The 22,405-nt window shown below is 46.4% G+C and overlaps 1 protein-coding gene across 3 annotated transcripts; it reads right to left on the bottom strand.

Annotated features, from left to right (window-relative positions):
- Positions 1–3,064: 3,064 nt before the first annotated feature.
- Positions 3,065–22,341, bottom strand: LMAN2L (lectin, mannose binding 2 like). Of its 3 annotated transcripts, XM_048513034.1 has the most exons (9): positions 22,179–22,341; positions 21,398–21,516; positions 17,014–17,131; positions 16,325–16,407; positions 11,030–11,062; positions 7,716–7,877; positions 7,486–7,600; positions 6,311–6,430; positions 3,065–5,243 (listed from the first exon to the last, which is right to left on the bottom strand). In XM_048513034.1, the coding sequence occupies exons 1-9, from the start codon at positions 22,330–22,332 to the stop codon at positions 5,101–5,103; spliced, it is 1,047 nt and encodes a 348-aa protein (XP_048368991.1). In that variant the 5' UTR covers positions 22,333–22,341; the 3' UTR covers positions 3,065–5,100. The 3 variants fall into 3 exon arrangements, with proteins under 3 accessions (XP_048368991.1, XP_048368992.1, XP_048368993.1); XM_048513035.1 differs by lacking the exon at positions 11,030–11,062; XM_048513036.1 differs by lacking the exon at positions 16,325–16,407 and having other exon boundaries at positions 11,030–11,106.
- Positions 22,342–22,405: the final 64 nt, after the last annotated feature.

The raw sequence follows: 22,405 nt of genomic DNA, 5'->3' as shown, positions 1-22,405 counted from the left end.
GGGGTAAAATGCAGACAGCTGGGGAAGGCAATGTCAAACCACCCTATAAACACAGCCTGCCTAGTAAACATTTTGATATGACATCACTCCATGGGCCAGTAATGACCTGGTGTTGGCTCAGGGGACTATGTTTACCTGACTACACACGTATCAAATGTTAGAACAAAGGGGGTAGCTCATCAAGAAGTACTCCATCAGTTAATTCCACTGTTTTCAGAAGTTTTACTGTTGTAAACTGCCTCATAAGGCAAGGTATGAAAAAAGTTTGACATGTACACTTCCTGAGGTCAGTGAACAGGGACCATGCAAAGTGATGATGTCAAAAACCTCATGGCAGGCAGATTCGGCAGGCACAGGTTTGCCCCACAGTAAGTCCAAGGAACCTGCCGAACAGCTGTGCACTTGTACAGCAGGCCAGCTCCACCTTGGAAGCTGTCCTTACAGCTGTACTGAGAGTCTGCTGAGTGGCTGTCTGGCAAGCAGCAAGGGTGGAGTTGTTCGGGTGGGGTGGAGGAATCCTATCCCCGATGGTGCAGAGGGGCGAAGTGCTGCCACGCACATAGCCTGTACCATGGTGCTGTAGGGAGTAGCCCCCCTCCCGCCCCGTTAAGGTTCCTCCCAGGCAGCAGAGTGGGTGCCAAGGGGTCAGCTCCCTGCGCACAACCAGGTATGAATAAAGTTTGACCCCTTCACCCAGATGAAATAAAAGTAACCATCCAGAAGGCAAGGAAGCGGCTTTGGCATTTGTGCATGTTTATTTCAAGACACAAAAATTACATGTAAAGAAAGGGTGGGGGGAGAGAGGTCAGAAGAAGCATAGACAAAGCTTTGAAGCCATCAGGCAAAAAACCAAACAGATCCTCTGAAAATGACGATGCTCCCGAGCTGCGATATTGCTTTGTCGACAAGTAGAAAAAAAGGTGAACGTTGCCAGAGACAGAACCATCCTACTGAAGCAACAAGCCTAGAAGCCTCAGGGCTGCTTATGATGGAACACAGTAATGGGATATGACCACACTTGGGACCCAGGTATTCGCAACAGGACACTCCTGTGGTTTTTAAGTACTGGAGCCATTCTAGCAAGGAGCCATCCCCCTGAGACTTAAGAACCAATCCCTCTCCCAACAGCAGAGCAGATGGTGTGGGTCAGCAACAACACATAAGGGAATGATAAAAATGGTTAGGGGCAGCCTTGGTGAGCAATTCAAGGGCTACAATAAGAGGACAGGTACATGCCCTCACTTGGAACCTGTATGAATGGATGAGGCTGCCTTCTCTTTAGCTCAGCCGCTGGGCCATCTAGATCAATACCACCCACTCTTGACTGGTAGTTGCTCACCAAGTCCTCTGGCAGAAGTCCTTCGCAGCCTTGCTACCTGGAAATACTAAGGATTGGCTTTGGAGCTTTCTGCATGCAAAGCCCGTGCTACAGTTGCCAACTCCAGACTGGGAAATCCCTGCAGGTTTGGGGGTGGAGTCTGGGGATGGCGGAGTTTAGAGAGGGGAAGGAGCTCAGCAGGGATGCAAATGCAATAAAGTCCACCCTACATAGCTGCCATTTTCTCCATGGAATGCCATCTCTGCAGTCTGAAGGTCAGTTGTAATTCCAGAAAACCTCCGTGCCCCACCTGGAAGTTAGCAACCCTACCCTGCACTCTTCTACAAAGCTAACCTGGCTTGTGGAATCCTCCCACCCTGCTCCCAACGCTTGCAACAATCCCCATAGTTAGGGAACCTGAGGTACTACCAACAGCGAACCCAGGAGCAGGAATGCACCAAATCACAAGTACGACATGTCTGGTTATCAGCCTTGTTTCAAGCTACTGGGAGGCACGGAGCAGTCTGCCATGTATTCCCGGCAGCCTGAAATTCTACTATAGAGAACAGTTGCCTCCAGCTACCACTATGACCTGCTGGGGAAGATGGAAAATCATATGTATCACCCAATAAAGTTCCAACATTTTGGAAAAACAGCTTGTGACTTCAAAGATAGCAGCAACATTTAAGAGTGCCCAGGAAGGGGGGAAAGGGAGGAAAGTAATAGCTTTTGCTGGTGATGAAGACCAAAGTCCATCAAGGCCAGCACACTCCTCCCTACAGCAGACAGACAGGTGCATCCCCAGAAAGAATGCCACCACACCCCCTGCCACGTATCTCCAGCAGCTAGTATTCTGAGGTATGCTGCCTTCCAGGGCACCTCAACAGGCCTTTCTGGTCCATTGCAAAATGTGCGGGCCTCAGCAGCAGTGCCAGCCTCACAGAAATAAGTTCCCCTCTGAGTTTCCACCTGCCCCATCACTCTATTACCTCTTTGGCTGAGGAGTTTTAAAATATCTCACCTATGGCAGTTACATGAGAGAGACCCCCGTTATGCCTGTAGCTACAAAGGCCTGTGGAATTTGATGCAACTCTTACCGTACCTGTAAAAAAGAGAGCATACAAACAGGTGGGCCACTTGGGCAAAGCACTGACTGGTTCTCTCCCAGGGCCAGCAGCAGGGTAAGCACTGACCTCTCAAGGGTTTTTGGTTTGTTTGAACTAATCCTGTTGCTTTCCCTGTCATTTCTCCAAGTTGCAACTTTGAGTGTTCTGGTTCAGCTTCACATCAGAGGTGATCCAGGGAAGAAGAATCAAAGGCTTCCAGCAGTGAAATTCACCCCTCTTTTTAAAAAAAATTCCAGAAGGGGACATACGTGTCTGGATTGCCAACTGCTTTTGCCCTGCATAGGCAGGCAGATGGGATTAGCAGCAGTAAATGCTGCCATTGCTCTGGATTATCTTGATTCAATGGCATTACTACACAGCCATACCTAAAAGGCTCCACAGCATTATGGTATCATCATGCTTAGTATGTGATTGCTGATTGCTGGGATCACTCATGGAAAGAAGAAGAAGAAGAGTTTGGATTTATATCCCCCCCTTTCTCTCCTGTAGGAGACTCAAAGAGGCTTACAATCTCCTTGCCCTTCCCCCCTCACAACAAACACCCTGTGAGGTGGGTGGGGCTGAGAGAGCTCCAAAAAGCTGTGACTAGCCCAAGGTCACCCAGCTGGCGTGTGTGGGAGTGCACAGGCTAATCTGAATTCCCCAGATAAGCCTCCACAGCTCAGGCAGCAGAGCGGGGAATCAAACCTGGTTTCTCCAGATCAGAATGCACCTGCTCTTAACCACTATGCCACTGTTGCTCAAAGAGAAGGATGTTGTAACTAGGATAGGCGGCAGATTAACTCCATCTAAACAGATTAACTCAATTTTTTAAAGAAAATACGAGGTTTTGAGGAAGCCTCCTTTCAAGAACCTAAAAATCACAACAAACGTTTGTGCACAAGCCCACTTCAAACATATCAGCATCACTTAATATGACCTTTCTAAAAACCTTTTGACACTGGGGGAAAAGGTAGAGGAGCTCAGACAGAATATTGTAGTTCAGTGATCAGCGGGCAAGGTGCGCCTGCCCTACTGAACAGAGCAATTACGGGCTATTCTCTTGTTAAAAGTAGCACAGTACTTGTGAAAAGCAGCCCTGCCCTTCTTCACCCCAATGGATTTAAAGTCAACTCCATGAGGGGGAAGGTCAGACAACCACATCTCCAGCACAGAGGAGAAACGTGAAAAGTCCCCACATGACTCCCAAAGTAACAGACTCAGTGACAAAGGATATTTCCTTCAACGAAGGGCAATTGTTGGCTAAGACCCCAAAATAAAAACTTCTGACCAAGAAGGGAAACTTCATCAGTGCATTGGGAGGGGGGCAGAGGAAGGATCCTCAGTCACTGGGAGCTGGGCTGTCGTAGCACCAAATGAGAGCAAGTGCAGTGAAGTTCCTTCAGAGAAAGGATGAGGCAGCAGTGCAGCAATGAAAACACATTGTTTGTCTTAGAACAGTAGTTTGTTTTTTAAAGCAGCTTTCGACCTTTGTAAAAATATTTTCAGTTTAAATAAGCCCCTGAACTCCAGCCATGGAACAACTGTGCATTTGTGGAGGATTCTGGGACTTATGCCAGGACACACACATGGGACACAACGGTCTGCCTGCAGTTACAGTGCATTTTCTAGAGCATTCCAGGGCTGTGGGCAAATCAGGCTGTGGGCAAATCAGGAAGCATATTGAGCGTTAGTGAACACTAAAGCATCATCCAGCAAAATGCCCCAAAGTGAGGCTCAGAGCACTGCAGACAAGAGAGAGCCTTGTATGAATTGCTGCAGATATCCCAATCTAGATATCAAAACCACCCTTATCTCAATTATTCTTGGCAGATTAATCAAGGCTCTTGACCTTTCAATAAGGAAAGGCACCGTCAATTCTTTCAGCAAGGGCTGGCTGCTCTGCCCCACTTTGTAATAAATGATCAGAGCAGGCTGAAACCTCAAGTTTTTTAAAAGGCATGAGAAGGGAAATGAGGTGCTTCTATTTCTTCAGAATGGGAAGGGGATTCACCAGGCTAGTATCCATCTTTCCCCTATCCCATAAGCAGCACTAGGAATATTTATGTGGTGGATCCAAGAGCAGTGGTCACTATTTCTTACAGCTTTAGGTTATCAGTTTTCCTGGCCAAGGCAGGGACTTCTCCAAGATGCTATTGACAAGGAGGCTTCAGCAGGACATCTAGACCACGTGGTCTGGTTTCCCCCTTGAAGCACACCAAGCACTGCCGTCTTGTCCCCTGCTGAACCAAAGCTCCTGGCTTCCAACCACAATGGTGTCTTCGTAGGGGGTCAACAGATGTTGTCAACTGTGGGCCCCACCGGGTGGAGGTATCCTGATCTACTCACAGTGGCATGCAAGTTCATTTCACATTACATGATCACGGATATGTCTATACCCACTGACTCTTGTAGAAGCTCAGTTCGGAAAAAGGCAAAGTGAAAAGGGCAGGTAGAGCTGCCTTCCCCACCTGGGCCTCAACAAGAAGGTCCCCAAGCTAAGCCAATCCCATCACAAGTTTTCAAGATCCAGCTGGACTGGAGACCTTGTAGCAGGGCTAAAAAGGACAGTCCTTATAGACTAGTTGTCATCTGCATCTGCTACCACCCCTGTCAATGCCACCAGCAGCAGTCTAGAGGGCAAAAACCTGAAGAATAGGCCAGGGTGCCTTGCGATCAGTAGAAGTGCTTCCGGCTCTGCTCCTGCCATTTGTTGTAGACGATAATGCCAATGACGATGGCAAAGACCAAGGCAACCAGGGAGAAGAAGACAATCAAGAACAGAGCAAGGCCACTGAGCGGTTCCAGCGGAGCTTCCACTACAAAGGACAGACACACAGAGGTCACACGCAGGTGCTCAAAAACAAGGTTATCACCAGCCATCGCCCTGTTTGCATCCTCCATGTCTAGCAGAACTTCCAGGGTGGAATGAGTAGGCAGCTTTCTATATAGCCCCATCCAGTGGTGGGATTCAGCTGGTTCGCACCACTTCGGCAGAACCGGTTGTTAAAATGGGGCTTGTAAACAACCAGTTGGTAAATTATTTGGATCCCACCACTGGCATCAATGGCACTGGTTAGCTTAAAATGGAACTTTCACATTTAGAGACAGGAGACCTCAGAATGCCAGGTTTTTAGGACAAGCCAAGGAAAAGCCATCGCATCATGCCCTGCTTGCAAGCCCCCTGAATTACCTGGCTGGCCACTTAGAAACATGATACATGGGATAGAGCAATCCTTGGCCTGATCTATTCTCACCTTAGGGTTTCATGTGAAATATGAACCAGGTGGATCTGTGCTTGAGCTGTGGAATGCCAGGCTCAATAATATGGAAACTTATATAAAATTTTTTGCTACAGAATAAACAGCTCAGCCAATCCAGATGTTGAACCCCAACACAAGCTGAGCCTCCCAGCAACCCATTCAAAAAGAGGGCACCTTTGGCATGAAATGCTGCCCCTACAGAGATAAAGGAGAGAAGGAAGTCAACTACTTGAGCAGGATCTTTTCCCATTATGGTTGCCAGCTTAGCAGGGAGATGACTGAATAGAAAGCAGCCACCTGCCTGCTTCTAAAACATGTTCCTAGATCGCAGCACAGAGAAGGGAATCTCAAACTGCTGCTGGTGCTCAGGTGTGCAAATGCTCCTTGGATCCTCAACCGTTCGCATGCAAGGGAACAATCGTAATGACTGAACGGAAACTGACCTCTCTAACTTAGCCGGCAAGCAGAGCCCCTTTACTGCAGTAGATAGAACCTTCCACAACAAGGACGGTCCAAAGGACACAGACGCCCTGCAAGCAACCACCATCTATGCCATAAATAATCCTCTTCCTGCAGCTCCTTCCCATGAGCCTCCCCCTCCCCAAAATTTCAGGCCAACTTACATCCAGGCAGTTTCATGTTCTCCACAATGGGAAGAAAGACCTCTTTGTCCCGCTTTTCCTCTTCTGGTGTCCGTTCAACTGTCAGTTGGTACAACTTCATGGAAATGATGTCATGGTTATCTGGGGAAGATCCATAGATGACAGTTTGGGGTTTAGGGCTCTGGCCAGTGACCACCCTTTTGCTGCTCAATCTGGTGCTGAATTCACCCAACCAGCTCTCTTCCAACTCCTTTGCCAGTGGCCATAACTGGTACAACCGCTGAGAGAAGTAGAAGAGGGCTGGATGAATGGACAACAGCAATCACAGACTTAGACCGTTGCAGCTTGCTTGCTCAATAGCACAGTGACACAGGAATCCACTGACAGCTTAATTACATTGGCTTCTCACCATTCTGAGACTGAAAGCAGCACTGACAAAAAACAGTGCATCCCTTGCCACTCAAGATTTCTACTGGAATTGTTCAGCCTCCCAGTAACAAACACGGCAAAAACCAGTGTGGAATAGTCTATCATCAGGGAGACTGACTGAAGTCTTCAGCCTTTCTAAAATTGCTTGACTGCAGTCAAAGGCAGCAATGGAGTCCAATGATGCAGGCACTGTCCGTAGATTTTAAAGATCAGATCATCATACAGACTTCATTTTTTAGAAAGAGAAAAAAATGAAATACCACGAACAGATTCTGATTCTACAAAAGAATTCTGCTCACACAGAATGGAAGGAGCAGCTGCCAGCAGACTGATGAGCACACTGCTGTTCCTTAAATCAGTGGTGGCGAACCTATGGCACTCCATTGGCCAGGCTGGCAGGGGCTGATGGGAATTGTAGTCTATGAACATCTGGAGTGCCATAGGTTCTCCACCACGGCCTTAAATCTTTTCATTCCACAGAGCTTTTTGCAAGGCTAAAGCAAAGCTAATAAACAAGGATATGACTCTGGAGAATGAGGAAAGGGACTGCAGCTCAGTGGTAGAGCAACTGCTGTGCATCCAGGAGGACCTCCAGGTGAATTCTTGGCCTTTCCACCTAAAAAAGGATTAGGTACCAGGTGATGTCAAAGACCTCTTGCCTGAGACTCCCGAGAACCACCACCAGTCAGAGGAAATTATACCAACTCTGTATAAAGCAGGCTGATGTGTAAAAGTCAGATTTCAGCTTGCTTTGAAAGCAGGCATACCTGACAGGTCTCCTGTGACAGAAGATGCTCCAAAGTAATAACCTCGAGGAAAATGGACCCCGGGGATGTCGACGCAGTCCCTCCACTCATGCTTGCCATCTATGTCGAGCAAGATCTGAAACACAGGAGACATTTATCCAAGCAAATCTTCCACCCAAGTCCTCTCCGGGGCAGAGCGTGAGGAAAGCTGGGGCAGGAGGTCAATTGGACCAAAGGAAAGAGACACTTACGGTAAGCCTCCTCTTCACATAGCGGATCACCAGGAAAGTGTCGTGGTTGAGGTTACGCACCATTGCTGTGCACCCGCCCAGTTCTGTGGGCCTCCCATCTCTGTCGTGGTCGTAGGCGAGAGAGCCGTTGCTCACCATGGCAGAGACATAAGGGAACACACGCTGAAGAGGAGATGGGATCAAAGGTCACGTGACTACTTTGCACGCTGCGCCTCGAGATCCAGTTGCTTCATGGGGACAATAAAAGGGGAAGGCACATGCAGGGAACCAAGGGTGACAGAATGGATCTGCAACAAGCATGGCAGCTACCTACTTTGACAAGCATCTCAGCCAGAGATCAGCTACTGTGAAACGCATCCCAACAAAAGGTTACAGCAGGGACTTGCATCAGAGAAGACTACATTTTATAGATGGGGTAGAGGGGAGTGCTGCATACTTTGCTGAACAAACTAGACTCCTCACAGGTTCACCTACTCTCTGATCATGTAGTGCCCCTGACTGACCAAGACTCCAGAAAGCACAGGTGCCTAGGCACAGCCAGGGTATTACATGCATGGGCTCTGAACGCCTAACATTCCCTAATCAGATTTGGTGAATCCAGCAGTCATCAAGGGATGAAAGACCCTAATGAAAAGTATCACTGGTCCATTGCTAAACAAAAGTCAGCAGCAAAGGCTACTGACACTTGTCACCACAACTGACAGGCGGCTTGCTCTCTCCTGCTCACATTCCAGTACTTTTCTTCCATCCCTTAAAAGTGAAAGGGGCCGAGCTTTATATTGCACTGTGATAAAGGTTTGATATGGATTTCAGAGGGCTGGATTCTGCCCACAGACTTGCCCATTCCTGCTCCAGGTTGTGGCCCAAGTTGGACATCCTAGAACCGGGGTCTGCAACCTGCGGCTCTCCAGATGTTCATGGATTACAAATCCATCATGGAACACAAATCCCTGCCAGCATGGCCAATTGGATTTGTAGTCCATGAACATCTAGAGAGCCGTAGGTTGCAGACCCCTGTCCTAGAACATAGGTGTCAAACTCACAGCCCTCCAGATGTTATGGACTACAGTTCCAATCATCCCCTTTCAGTATCATGCTGGGGACTGTAGTCCATAACATCTGGAGGGGCGCGAGTTTGACACCTGTGTCCTAGAAGCAGGTGGTACTTGAGGCTGGAAAAGCCCCTTCACCTTAAGAAGCCTTCCTCCAGCCTGAGTGGTTCTTCCACTGGAGGAAGACTTCAGACTTTGCTTGGGAAAACAAGCAGATACAGGGCAGTTTCACATAAAACAACAGACGTGGAATGGCAACAAAGGCTTTGTTTTGATTCTCTTAATATATTTCACATCACCTTTGGCTTAGCACTCTATTAAATCCAGTAAGAAGCCTGCCTTATCAGTGCCAACCTGATCTGGAACAACCAGTTATTTGAATGGACTGACACATCTAACCAAGGCAGACGATGAGGTCCCTCTTCTGCGGTCCTGCTGTCTTAAAACCAGAAAAACCCTCCCCCGGGGCAAATGAGAGCAGGGATTGTTTTTGGAAAAGGTTCCTCGGCCAAATGCATTCCTACTGTACCCTCTGTCGTTATGAATATGCCTGCAAAATGTCGCCCCGGGTACAGAACTTAGCTGTGCAGAAATTCAATTTCCATTTTTTAAAAAACCACGTTTGTAGCCCTTGGAGCGGTAAAGATATATTTGGAAGGAGCCAGAGCCGTGTCCGGGGTTGTGGAAATGGGAAGGAGATGGGGGAGGGCTGAACAAGATATTCACGGTCGGGTTGAAGAACTGTACTTTACAGCTTTCCCTAAGGCTAACAGAGCCAGGATTGTGCAAAACAACATGGAGGGAGAGAGACCATCCAAACATGCGCGCATGTTACAAGTCATAGAATGAATCCTCCTGGGCACAAAATACAAGAACTGCTGCACTAGCTCAGACTAAAGGCTCCCCTAATCCAGTATCCTATTTTCAACCACAGTCAACCAGATGCTGATGAAAAATGACTACCAGTGGAGTATGAAGGCAGCAGCCTGCCCCCATTTGTGTCTCTCCCCCCCCCACATACAAACAGCTGCTCTGAACCTGATAATGCCAGTGTAGCTCTGTTTAAAAGCCATCTAAGTCCATGGTGGCGAACCTATGGCACTCCAGATGTTCATGAACTACAATTCCCACCAATTGGCCATGCTGGCAAGGGCTGATGGGAATTGTAGTCCGTGAAGATCTGGAGTGCCATAGGTTCACCACCACGATCTAAGCCATGGCCACTGTCATATCTAATGGCAGCAAGTTTTAAATGTTGTGAGTGCAAAGAAGTTCCTCATCTACTGCCCATTATTTCATTGAAAGAGGTGGAGAAAGCCCTCTCCATTCACCAGACAGTTTGGGAAACACTGGTGCAAGAACAGAGGGGGGGTGTGGGCAGAATAAGTGGCAAAATCCAACAAGCAAAAGCCATGGAATACCTTTTATTAAGACCAACTGAAAAAAGGCACTGTGTGCAAGCTTTAGAGCTCTCCAGAACCCTTCAGCAGGCTGGATACCAAATGAACCAACAAGGCAAAGTTTTCTCACACTGTGACCATCAGGCCTCAGCATCTTGTGTAAGATGCTCTGCTGAACTCAGCAGATGTAGGGTGTGGCTGGCAGGAAGTTGCAACTTTGGTAAACTGGGAACAAGACTAAAAAAAATGGTGGTCATCCAATTGAAGGTGTAACCACCAACAACTGATCAGATGTTCCACAGAGTCCAAACAGTACCCATAAAGCCCTTAAAAGCCTGTGCAGAAAGTTATATCTCTGGGCAGAATGCACATCGCCATATCAGGATCTCAGCCCTCTATCAAGACCTTACAAAGCAGCATCAGTGGAAAGAAGGAAACTGTAGACCAAAGGGGCTCTTCTGTGTTAACAAATCCAAATTGGTTTCAGTAAATCATCATGGTTGACATAAGAAGAAATGCATCCTGCAGCATGGAGCTTATATGAGCAATCTCTGGCTGAGGTGAGGGATTTGTCTCTCATTCCACGCAAGAGAAAGAAAGAAACAAAGTAAGCAGAAAGAAAAAGACACACAAGTTAGTTCCAAAGTTATGCAGCCAAAACAGAGCAGGGCGCAGGCGGAAGCCCCTGAACATGAAAGAGGCAGAGAATGGCCCACCCAGGGAACTGGAATCTAACTACTCTCCTGCCAGCTCAAAGCAATGCAGTTCTCTTATCCCAAGATACGTTTGTAACTGAAATTGGCCGGAAAGGAGGGAGGGTGCTAGACACTAAAAACAAGATGAGGGGAGAATCTTGAAGTACCTGGTTTCCTGAGGAATACCTCCTCTTCTGGGCCTGAGGATCCAGAATGATTATTGCAAACCAAAAAAAAAAAAAGACTACAGAAGTGAGAGACAGTCACCTGACAGGCAATTCAGCATCCCACTGTAAACTGGGAACTTTAAAACTTGACCAGGTCACCCTGAGGGAAATACCAGCTTTGTTCTTACTCTGTACCTGGGAAGTGGGACTGCCCAATTCAAATCTATATTGGAAAGAAGCTTTCCAATCCCTTCATACATTAAAACTGTGGGAAAACTTGTATCAACCAAACTGTGGGAGGGAGGAACACCCCTCACAGACCCAATGAATAAAATGAGCAATATACACTGACAAAGGAATAAAGGAGAAGGGCAAGAAACAGTGCGAATTTTACCCTGCTACAAACATACATATAGGAGGGATCCCATGTTCATTTGTTTCTCGGATTTCTAAATGGGTCTGCACCACTCACAACCAACAGCCCACCAGCAATGTACTGGGTACTGCCAGGCACTCGATAGCACACAGAGATTTTTAGTTCCCAGTAAGCAACCACGCATGTGTGTGGAGTTCCCAGCAGTCATTCCCCCAGTTGTGTGTTATGAGAACAAGACTGGTTCAGTCACTGAAAGAACCTGTGAACACACTGTGTCTACCCACAGAGGCAGAAGCCCACTGCATCTCTGCCTGAGTCACTGCCCTTTCTGTCAGCTGTTGCGAGGGAGGCAATAATTCTGCTGCCACAAGTGCGATGGGATTGTTTAACTCTCCCTCACCTAATGCAAAGATGCAACAGAACTATCAATTTTTAGGAACATCCGCTCCTTTTCACTACAAGAATAGCTGAAATGGTCTGTTTTCTACCAATGAGAAAGTTTTGCTGTCATTTACTGAATTGAAATTCACTACTTCTTTTCTGTTATGGCCCGATGGATGCAACTGATGTGAGGTTCTGACCACAAAAACATATGCTACAATATATTGCCGAAGGCTTTTATGGCCGGAATCACTGGGGTGCTGTGTGGTTTCCGGGCTGCATGGCCGTGTTCTAGCAGCATTCTCTCCTGACGTTTTCATTTGCATCCGTGGCTGGCATCTTCAGATGGATCTGATAGTAGGAAAGGAAAGCAAGTGGAATATATATACTCACAGGTATATATACTCCACTTGCTTTCCTTTCCTACTATCAGATCCTCTGAAGATGCCAGCCACGGATGCAGGCGAAACGTCAGGAGAGAATGCTGCTAGAACACGGCCATGCAGCCCGGAAACCACACAGCACCCCATATGCTGCAATAAATGCTAAGCTTTTAAAGAACCACCGAAGCGCTGTTTTTATTTTGACATTTGGAAGAAGGGCCCCGAAATCTCCAAGTACAGCACTCTTCAGGGAAGTGGCCCAAAGCAATATTTCAAAAGTGTTTACTGATCATCACCCGACTGAAGTGTCGGAGCACCAGGAACTACAGAACTTGGCCCAGAGATAGAATTGCTCCACACAAGCTGGCTTGCCTCACTGTTTCAGGACAAGAAAGCCAAAAGGGTTCACTGAAAGCGTTCACGGAATAAAGACCACTTTGCCACCACTCTGTCCTGGCATACAGGGAGATTCTCGATGTTCTGACACAGGCCGGCTCTCCAGAGACTAGAATCCAAACATTTTACTTCGCAAACTTCACTGCTAACAAAACTGTTAGCATTGTTGATTATATGGTTTTGGATTTCATAAAGCTTCCCCTCTCAGTCCTTATACAAAACCACGAGATTATCTCTTCCCATTGCTAAGCAGGACTGTATTCAGATTTCAAAGTTCAAGGCAGCAGAGTCAAATGCCTACCTTTTGGCAAAATTGTACCTGAAGCAGCAAAGTTCAGGCAAAGGTGAACTGCTTGATTCAGGAGACTGTATAAACCAGACTTCCAGGGCATCACTGCAAGGACTGCTGAAAAATCTACTTTCATTTTGGTATGATGGGTTGAAGACTCAAAAAGGTCTTGGTTATAGAGCATGAGGAATGCTTTGCTTGCCATTTGATGCAGCATTACAGTATTCTTGGAGACTTTTCAGTGCTGAAAACCAAGTGCACGCCATGCCCTCCCAGTGACGTTTGATAAACAACACAGGTTAAGTTTTAACCAAGAGTTAGGAAATTCCTGCTTGTAGACATTAGGCTTGCAGACATCACCAGCGATTTTCCCCGCACAGCATTTGCTCAAAAACATGGCCAGATTCCCAAGGTGCACTCAATGACCCAAGAGCCATTTCCATGCAGGATCTCACACGAATGGAACGTGCATTCAATCATGTGGGCAGGAGCAGTCACATCAGTCTTTCTTTCATGCAAATCTTTCCCATTAGCCCCACCCACAAAGCTGCATGATTCCCACGCACGCTTTAGCAGCAAGAATCAGATCCACCACAAAGAATATCTTTTCACATCTTTGGCTGTGAAGGGAACCAATAGCTCAGCTAGGCATCCATGCAAGCACAGCCAAGGTCTTGAAAGGGTCTGCCCGGAACAGCTAAGCCTAAAGTACAAGATCTACAGATTAGAGGTTGCGATATTGGACTCAGATGCCAACAGTAACAGGATTTAAGCCTGGGGTTAAACTCAAGAGCATGCAAAGGGCAAAAGCACTGTGGAATGGAAACACAATCCAAACCTGACACCACTTGGGAATGAGGAGGTAGCTATAAGCCCTGATCTGCATAGCCCAGGCCAGTCTGATGTTGTCAGATTTCGGAAGCCAAGCAGGGTCAGCCCTGGCAAGTATTTGGGTGGGAGACCGTCAAGGAATACCAGTGTATTTTTGAAGGCTTTCGCAGCCAGATTCAACTGGTTCTGGTGGGTTTTCCAGGCTGTGTGGCCATGGTCTGGTGGATCTTGTTCCTAATGTTTTGCCTGCATCTGTAGCTGGCATATTCAGAGGTGTATCACAGAGAGAAGTCTGTTACACACTGTTACGCACAGAGAGAAGTCTGTTACACACCGTGTCTGTTACACAGTGTGTAACAGACTTCCCTCTGTGACACACCTCTGAAGATGCCAGCCACAGATGCAGGCGAAACGTTAGGAACAAGATCCACCAGACCACGGCCACACAGCCCCAAAAACCCACCACAACTGAGGAATACCAGCATCCCAATGCTGAGGCAGGCAATGGCAAACCATCTCTAAATGTCTCCTGCCTTGAAAAACCCTATAGGTGGCCATAAATCATCTGAGACTTGATGGCAAAAAATGCAGCTAAATAAGGCTACCAATGTTTTAATAAAGAAATAAACAAACATAGCTTTTAATTCAGTATCAGCCCAAAACAGAAATGAAATACTCCAGAAAGTCTCCAGCACTGGGCAACGTCTCTTAATATTTCTAATTCACATGGAGTGTTTTTAATGAAATGTTGTGTACACATCTCAGAGTTTCAAGTGTACGCACATTTCCGTCTATGAATACCCATTGAAAACATCTCTGCATAAGGAACTGAAGTTTGCGGTGACCAATAATAACCCCACAGGTATGAGAACAAACATCCAAATTAAACACACATTAACAACCGTCAATTGAACACTATTGCTTGCTTTTTAAGAATGAAAATAAACAAGCACCACTTTCATGATGGAAGAGATGAATGCAAGCAGTTTAAACCACATTTTAGGGAAAAAAATAAACATCCTGATCATGTCAGGTTTCATTTTAAATAAGGGGGGAAAAGGCAGGTCTATAGTTCTCACTGGTATGCAGATAGGTTTAAGTGAATGTAATCAAAGCCTACTGAACACTTAAAAGCCAGTACTTAGGAGAAGCTTCCAGTACTTAGGAGAAGGGCTTCCTACATAGCTATAACTCTTTGCCCCTCCTCCCAACTATTAAGAATTATGAAGTTACATGTAACTTTAATAGGCTGCAGAATTCAGAACTTCTTGGTACAAGAAGGAACAGCTAAAGGTCTGTGCTCAGACACAGCTTACACACACTTCAGCTTAAATTTCATCTAATTTAACTGGTTCAGGATAAGCAAACAACCTAACATGTGACACAATCCCCGAACCAATCCCCTCTGCCAAACCAACAGAGGGGCAAGGACGTCAACACGTAAACAGCATCAGAAGTTCCTAAATACTAAAGAATATTAACTCTGGCATGTTTAAATGCACTGCCCTCTGCCTTTTGGAAATACAGATACCTCGGTATTCCCCACTCCACAACGGGTGAGCCCTTGCCAAATGGGAAAGGTTGAAACTGCAGAGCAAGTCCAGAGAGAATCCATTTTGGTTGCTAGACGACCTAACAGAAAAATCCTTTTTTCCCCCCTCTCTCTCAAGTAGCAGGTGTTAGCAAGTTGGAGATGGGTATGCTTTACTCCAAGGTCATCATCACATTAGCAAACATGAGATCAGACAGTGGGTAAATTGGACAAGTTTTGGTTTGAAGGGGCAGCAAAGTACTCTTTATTGAGAATATTCTGATCAAAGTGTAAATTCACTGGTTAATTGGTAATTACTGGGTATGGCCAGCTTAGACCATGAATGAGTTATATCAGTGTTAGCCATTACATTTCCTTTTCATTTGTATAAACATAGCCCTTATTTTGCTTAAAGACTGTATTGGAACTTTGCACATGTACTGAAGATATCTAGTAACCTTTCCTGCAAGTATTTCTTACTAGTAAATAGACTTTAGTTTTGCTGTTTTATTGTATATCTGAACTGCACCTTTGATTCTGTGTTCACTGTTATGTTTTTAAACTTTTGTTTTCCAACCTTTCTTTAATAAAAGTTTAAAAATACAGTTTTTGTCTGGAGTTCTGGTTCAGAGTCCACAGCTCAGTGTTGCTACCACCTTGAAGGCCAGGCTGGGCCTTCGACAACATACTATTGCGCTATTTCTACCATAGTAACATTCGCTCATGACGCACTGAGATAACTCATTCATGGTCTAAGCTGGCCATTCCCAATAATTACCAATTAACCAGGGTTAGCAAACTTCCGTGAAGGATCAGAGCAGTTTTACACCTTCCTGCTTCTCTATGTCCTTTTCCCAGAAACGACACGTAACGTTGCAAAAATTTTGTGTGAGGGCATGCAGCATACTTAAGCAGATGGTAAACTCCATAAACAAGGCTGGATCACAATGACACCTTCAACCCCATTGGTTGATTCCAGTATTGTATCTGGCAGGGTTTTAAAGCTGATTTTGTATCGAAATAAACTGAATGAAAGAAAACAACAAGGCATGTTCTCCCCCACCCCAATTTCCCCACTGCTTGTGGAGCTACTCCAAGGTCACCTTACCTCCTGTTGCTTCTCCTCATTTGGGTAGGTGTCTACAAACACTCCCAGCCCTAGAAAGTTATCCTTGCTCCCGAAGACAGGCCCTAGAATAGATTTCACTGAGTTCACAATGGGCTACCTCTGACATCAGCTTCGAGAACCTGGTCTGAATCAAGTGGTTCTTCAGTGGGATCCAGGGGTCCCTAGAGGTCCTAGGAACGCTTTCAGGTTTTCCAGACAACATAACCTGAAGAGCAACTTGCCTCTTCAGCCACGGCGGGAGACCACCAGCTGGCTGCTCACAGCTCTCCCCCATGCATGGATCCTTGGGCTACAGGCAGAGAGGGAAAATGTAGCAACTAGATTTTTAGGAATAATTTAAACACCCACCCATCTGATGGCTGTCAAAGGTGAGCCAATATAGTGGTCTGAAAGGAACAAGCAAACCAGAATTGCAGCCCTCAAGACCAGGATGTTTTAAGAATTTTTATTCCAAGGATCTCTCTACTAGTTCCACACCTCCCGTGACAGGAGACTCTCGTGGGTCTTACAGATGCAGGGGACAGAGCAGACCAAATGGAATGTTGGACAAATTCACAATAAATGTTGCCTCGCTGGCTGAGCTCTGTGAAAGGAGTGGCTCATTGTAATGCATCTGCTTGCTCAGGGTGACGAGCACATGACTGGGAATGCACTCAGAGGGCTCTTACCAGGCTGCATGCGATCCTTCGTGTACCAGACTGCAAAGCCATCCCCGTTCAAGTTCTTCTTTCCTTGCCCATGGATTTTGAAGTGCACTTGCATCTCCCAGTCCCGTAAGTAACAAGGCTGTTGAAAAGAGAGACGGGGAGAGAAACTGAGGTGGCAAAGTCACGCTCATAAAAGTAAAAATAAGGCTCCACCCTGGTATCCTCCATGAAACCCTGACATAAAGATTTCAACCTCACCCGAGCTACACATTTAAACAGGTTTAAAATGTTGTGATCCTTTTTATTTGTACCCTTCTTTTTTTTCCACAATGGAAACCCAAAGCAGCTGACAATATCTTCCTCCTTGCCTCCAGCTTACCCTCTCAGCACTAGGCTTGGGAGGTAGGTTAGGCTGAAGACAGAGTGGCTGGACCAAGATTACTCAGTGATTCATGACTGTGTGGGGATTTGAGCCCAAGTTTTCCAGTCTGACACTCTAACTACATAACACTTACACAATTTGTAAGGTTTCTTGAAAGAAACTCTGAACAGGATATAAGATTGGCAACAACTCAGCTAAGAAACATTCATCCCCTTACACAGCTAATATCTCCTCTCTCAGCCAACTGCATTTGTGGGAAAAACCAGGGCTTAAAACTGTAGATACACTGCCTTGGGCATAAACACCAGTGACCTCAAGGGAGCTTTTCAGAGTGAAAATGCACAGAATAGGATTGCAAATCTACAGTGGATGAGTGGGTGAGTTCCGTCTTGTGTGATGCTCTTGTGTGATGGAGAGCCAGTGTGGAGTAGTGGTTAAGAGCAGGTGAACTCTAATCTAGAGAACCGGATTTGATTCCCCACTCTGCCACTTGAGCTGTGGAGGCTTATCTGGTGAACCACTCCAACACGTGCCAGCTGGGTGACCTTGGGCTAGTCACAGTTCTTCAGAGCTCTCTCAGCCCCACCCACCTCACAGGGTGTTTGTTGTGAGGGGGGAAGGGAAAGGAGTTTGTCAGCCCCTTCGAGTCTCCTTACAGGAGAGAAAGGGGGGATATAAATCCAACTCGTCTTTTTCTTTTACTGGAATTCTCAAGGACCACCAGTATATTTTAGATTTGCAAACCAGCAACAATACTGAGAAAGCCTAAGGATCACCTGTTTTGCTAAGGAACTAACCAAGAACCACTTGGTCCAGCACTCTGTGCAAAATCCCAGCAACCAGCAGGTACTTGATGGCCCTCCAGGGGACCCTTGTCTACTTTCTACCCACCTCTGGGGCAAAAATTCCCCAGCACTACTGACAAACTCAGTGGATGCCCTCCAGAACCAAGCATGGGAAGGAAGTCAATATTCAGATTTCTCCACCCTGTGCTGTTTGCCATTCAAAACGGGGGGGATGCTTCCTGATGTTTTTCCTCAATAAACATTTCTCTCCTTAATTTTGACATGAACAGAAGCTTGTTACAAGTCTCTTTTTCTTTACCTAACAACTGTAATCCACTTTTATGGAAGGTGTGGTGTTACAGAAGATACGCTCCTGCCTGCAAATTAGCAACCTGCCTGCAGACAACAAGGCCTGATTTATACTCAACACAGGGCTGAGGCAACAATTCTTTTCTGCAGGACTTTGGACTTGCATCAGTTTGTTTAAACAGCATGTTGTGTGGGTGCTTTGCATGGGTAGCACCCCGGTGTGAACAAGATGTTGTTTCTGAATGTATAGAGGAAACTGCTCGTGCTTCAGACAGCACTGGACCAAAATAAGGCCTAAAAATCACTCCGAGTAAGAAGACGGGGATGGCCATTTTAAAATGGAAGGTACATGGTTCTTGTTGGGTCTTGCAGGCTGTAAATGAACTACAATATCTTCTGCGCTAAAGGCTTTCTCATTCTGTGTGGCTTTTCTCATCCCTTGCTTTCCTTCAGCTGATCACAACCTTTCCTAAAGGGGTAAGGTACTGTTCTAATTCCTTCTGCAACATTTTTTTTAATTTTCAAGTCCTAATAAATAATAGCTGTGACCTGGATAGCCCAGGATAGCCTGATCTCAGAAGCTAAGCAGGGTCAGTCCTGGGCAGTGTTTGAATAGGAGAACACCAAGGAAGTCCAGGGTTGCGACAGAGAGGCAGGCAATGGCAATCCACCCCTGAACATCTCTGGCCTTGAAAGCCTTAAAGGGTCACCATAAGTCCACTGCAACTTGATAGCAATAATTAAGTAAATCTCTGAGCTCAGCCTGGATCCAAATCTTTTAAACCTTTTTTATTAACTTCCCAGGAAAACTTCCTTTCTCCCATGTGCTTCCAAACAATCCTTTTGATCTAACCATTTGGCTGTTAGCTTGTTTTTTTAGGTAAATTTCCATAGCCTTTCCGGTTCTCCATCCGGAGATCAAAGGTTTTCAACAGGGTGGTATGAGTTCTTAGGCTTCTTCCTGAAGCCTGAACCCCTACATCACACACACACCCAACTCTTATCTCCTGGGGGACATGATAGCCCACCTTGAAGCTGATCAGAGCAACCCACATGGTGAACAATCTAAAAGTTGCACTTCTGGGATGTCTCTTGCCAGCAGCCTCAGAATTCTCCTGCCAACTGAGCTATATTTAAGATCCAAGATACATTAATTAATCTCAGTTGGTCTTATTAAGATTTGTGGGAACTGTACACAGACATGAAAACAAAAGGATGAGCATCCATTTAAGGAAAGAGCCCATCTACCTAAGCATAAAGAACCAACAATAGAACTATTACCTGAAATTTCCATTATGTTAACAAAGCCTGTATCCTGCCATTCCATCTCCCCAGTAAGAAGCCTCCTCTTCTGCATCTTGAGGATAATTAATGTTTCAGTCACAAAATGACCAAACAAGCTGAATGATACAGGCCATTAGAGTGTTCGGGAAATGGAGGATGACAATTGTTCATTGTGAGATAACCATTCAGACTGAAGCGTGCTTGGTTCCACCAAATCAGTCCATATCAACTGTAATGGTTTTCTCCTCCGAAGCATGAATGGGACCAGGCCAATCACAGCCACAGTTGGGTCTCAAATTAGTGCAGCATTTCAAGACCAGAACTGCCTTGGGCGATCAGCACCAAAATCTTTCTGGTCAAAATACATACTTCCGACAATGGGCAGAAAGCTGTCTGGGAAGATCCGAAACAGGATCTGGAGGCTTTCACAACAAGCTGTGGGGCAGCTATGTTACATGTTCCTGGCAGATCATTCTGACCACAGTCACGCTTGTTCTCCCAATGTGACTAACTGCATAAGTTCAAAACCAGTCAAGAAGTTCAGTAACCCGACAGGCAGAATGACGCAAGTCTCAGGCATGAGAATTGGTTCTAACTTGTACGTTGGAAAGAACTCTGCCAAGATGCAGTCCAAAGTTAAAAAAAATACATTTCCCCAAAGAGAAGAACCACCATCTAATCCTCCACCTCAGTACATGATAACTGCTAACTCCCTTGAAAAGTCCCAACAAGTCCCAGTTGCCTTATGGCAACCCACTAGGGTTTTCAAGGGAGGAGGCATTCAAAAGTCATTTGCCATTGCCTGCCTCCCTGAAGCAACTCTGGGCTTCTCTGGTGGGTTCCCACCCAAGCACTAACCAGTGCCAACCCTGCTTAGCTTCCCAGAACTGATGAAATCAGGTTGGCCTATCACTCTCACCCTGCAACATAACCATAATGAATATTCTCCTACACATTCAGCAACATACACATGTGATAGGTAGTGGCACCCAGATTGCTGAATGCTTCCCCACACCCTGATACACAACTGATAACTCCCTTTGTGGAATTTAAAGAAGATATCAAACACCAGCATGGTGAAGTGGTTAAGATGTCGGACTATGATCTGGGACATCTACTCAGCCATGGAAACTTGCTGAGTGACCTTGGGTCAATCACATATTCTCAGCTTCGACTAAGGTATCTGGATGGAAGATGTCCAAGGAGTACCAAGTTACTTGGAGGCAGGCAATGTCAAACCACCTCAGAATGTCTCCTGCCATGAAAATGCTATGGGGTTGCCATAAGCGAGTGTGAGAACAGCACCCCAGAAATGGTGTTTTTACTGTACCTGGGGCGCTGTTTTTGGCCTATGCTGAACAGGCCAGACAGCTACTTACGCATATGGCCCCTGCAGCTAAAGGATCCCAAACAACCCTGTTCAAATTCACTAAGCCAGCAGTCATGTTTGCCTGCACAGCAAACCTTTTCCATCAATCTCAAGTCCTGAAGGAACCCCGGAGTCATAAAGCAAACAGCCCATCCTTCAACTCATTAACTTCATATATGATAACATCACCTCAGGGAAAAACTACAAGCCAATTATTTCTGCCATAATGTAATCCCAGGACCCATCCAGGTGAGAAGGAAGAAGCACACATCTTACCACCCTGTTCCAGACAGCTCCCTGCTTGCTTTGAATATCAGGAGTGAGGCGCACAAAGTGGGTCATAACCATAGCATTTCCCATAAGTTCCCACAGAGAGGAACTGGAGGAGCCTACACCTGCAAAGTGGAAGAAAGAAAAGACATGTAAAGGCAGAAGTTTTCTATGCATCAAGTCAGTCACCAAAAGTTTGCCATAAGCCTCAGAATGGGAGCTATAGCAGATACAGAGAAGGTGCTACAGAAAAAGAACCAGGCTCCATTTCAGCTGATTTCATCTTGACGTGCTTCCCTTGACTTTCTCCTGTACGAATGAAGGTCATGTACACATACAAAGAAAAAAACCACTATATTTTTGAACAAAGTTGTAGTACACAACCCTGACTTGGTCAGCCTTGATGACCCCAGAGGGGCAAGCTGCATGCAGAAATTCAACAGATAAAGCTGCACAGAGAAACACCACCAGAGGGAACTGATCTTCAGTGGTGGCAGGGCTTCGTGCATTTAAAAGCTGTGCACTAGGTAGAAATTCAACACTGACGGAACCCTTTCCATTCCCTTCTCCGCCACGCAGATTTTAGTTTGGAGAAATTTTCGGGGTTAGTACAGCTTTGATATCGTGGCAAGTAAAAACAGTCTACCAGGAGAAGTTTGACCACTACGCTGTGGGAAGAGGCACTAATGGGACTCAGCTGCCATGCAGTCTGCTTGTAGGCACAGGGGGACATGAGAAGGGGGGAGCCTCCTGGTCACCCTGCGCCACCAGCCTGGCCACAGCTCACCCTGATAAGGCTTTGTAAGCGAGTGCTCCCGCTTCAGATGCTCCTCCATCTGCTCGGCCAGGGACACCCATAGCAGAAGCTGCAGAAGCGCCGCCAGCCCCGTTTCGCGCCACCTCCGTTGCCGGGGGCCCGGAGCCTCCCCTTCCGCCGCCATCTTTCCCCCTCTACCAGACCCGATCAGCTGCTGTGCCGCCCACCTCCTGTCACCTTTCCCCAGACAGAATCGG

Source organism: Sphaerodactylus townsendi, linkage group LG12, assembly GCF_021028975.2.
Source record: "Sphaerodactylus townsendi isolate TG3544 linkage group LG12, MPM_Stown_v2.3, whole genome shotgun sequence".
In the NCBI taxonomy this organism is placed as follows: domain Eukaryota; kingdom Metazoa; phylum Chordata; class Lepidosauria; order Squamata; family Sphaerodactylidae; genus Sphaerodactylus; species Sphaerodactylus townsendi.
This window is presented reverse-complemented; position numbering and strand designations above follow the sequence as displayed.

Bases quoted from the DNA above. Each gene is read 5' to 3' on its own strand.
- LMAN2L (XM_048513034.1), bottom strand. From the start codon at position 22,332: ATGGCGGCGGAAGGGGAGGCTCCGGGCCCCCGGCAACGGAGGTGGCGC. The intron at 7,601-7,715 runs GTAAGTGTCTCT...CCTGTGTTTCAG, and splicing joins ATGTGAAGAGGAGGCTTACC to ATCTTGCTCGACATAGATGG. The intron at 6,431-7,485 runs GTATGCCTGCTT...GATCTTCCCCAG, and splicing joins TGTCACAGGAGACCTGTCAG to ATAACCATGACATCATTTCC.